Source organism: Chrysochloris asiatica, unplaced genomic scaffold (assembly GCF_000296735.1).
Source record: "Chrysochloris asiatica unplaced genomic scaffold, ChrAsi1.0 scaffold00026, whole genome shotgun sequence".
Classification (NCBI taxonomy): Eukaryota; Metazoa; Chordata; class Mammalia; order Afrosoricida; family Chrysochloridae; genus Chrysochloris; species Chrysochloris asiatica.
The window spans coordinates 18,288,831-18,290,056 of NW_006408544.1; the positions used below are offsets into that span (position 1 = coordinate 18,288,831).

Genomic DNA, 1,226 nt, shown 5'->3' on the forward strand with positions numbered 1-1,226 from the left:
CACAGTGGCAACAGCAATGGGCTGAAACGTAGCAATAATTGTGAGGTTTGTGCAGGACAGGGCAGTGGTTCATTCTGTTGTGCATAGGGTTGCTATGAGTCAGTGTCAACTCCATAGCACCTAACAACAACAACAACAAAATATCTATTCATGATGAAGGCTACTCTTGCCCTCCACCTCCAGGAAGCACTTCCTGAACACCTAGGCTCTGAACTACTTTAGAGGAGTCTCTCTCATTGTCCCTGGCTTATGTGTCACAGTCAGTGTGTGCATATCTGCCTTCATGTTAGGACTACAAATGCCTCAGGGAAACCCAAGAGACAGACACGTGTTAGCTGAAAGACATCATAATGGGAATAAAGCAACTTCCATTCTACAATGGGGAGGAAAATGAGGTACAAAGACATGACCCCATTTGCCCAAGATCCCACAGTGACAGAGCCACATCATATGACTCCACATCACCTGTTTTGTCCACTAAAGATGCTTACATCACTAGTCATTGGATAGGACTGAACTGACTAGTGCCTGTGATATAGCCTACTTCTTATAAAGATCCCACAATCACACTGCTCTCAAGGACTGCAGCTGCAGTGTAGCAGCTCATGGTAAGTGCAGGGCACCTACAGACTTTATCTCTATTCCCTCCCCATCCCCTGCCATACTAGCCATACCCCCCTGCCCTGCCCTGCCCTGCCACTTCACTCACCTGGAGACCACCAGTGGAAGGATCAGCATCTTCAACATCCTCATCAAGAGTTCTCCAGGAAACTGGAAGTAACTAATCTCCTGAAAATACAGAAAAAACTAGGGTTATAGCAAGCAACGAAGACTTCACAGATGCTTAATGAATTAATTGATGGACCATGGAATAGACCATCAATTGCTAACATGCAAGTTCAAGTTAAAATTGAAGAAAATGAAAACAAGTCCACAAGAGCCAAAATATGCTCTTGAACATATCCCACCTGAATTTAGAGATCATCTGAAGAAGAGATTTGATGCATTAGACACTAAAGACTGAAGATCAGGAGAGTTGTGGGATGACATCAAGAATATCATACAAAGAACCACACCCAGATCTCCAGAGATGGGAAATTCCCACTTGAAAGGACAAGCAGACCAACCTGCAGTGGCTAGAAGAACAGAAGATACTTCTTGAAACAAAGACCTACAGGAAAAATATAAAACAACATAGGCAGACCAACTGTTACTACAAGAATAAG

The 1,226-nt window shown here is 43.6% G+C and overlaps 1 protein-coding gene across 2 annotated transcripts in view; it reads right to left on the reverse strand.

Moving 5' to 3' along the window:
* The window catches only part of SLC1A7 (solute carrier family 1 (glutamate transporter), member 7), an 86,765-nt gene that overhangs the window by 59,508 nt on the left and 26,031 nt on the right, over positions 1-1,226 (reverse strand). For both annotated transcript variants that reach the window (XM_006839783.1, XM_006839784.1), the window contains exon 2: positions 710-789. In XM_006839783.1, coding sequence (XP_006839846.1) covers positions 710-789 — 80 coding nt within the window. The remainder of the gene's footprint in view (positions 1-709; positions 790-1,226) is intronic.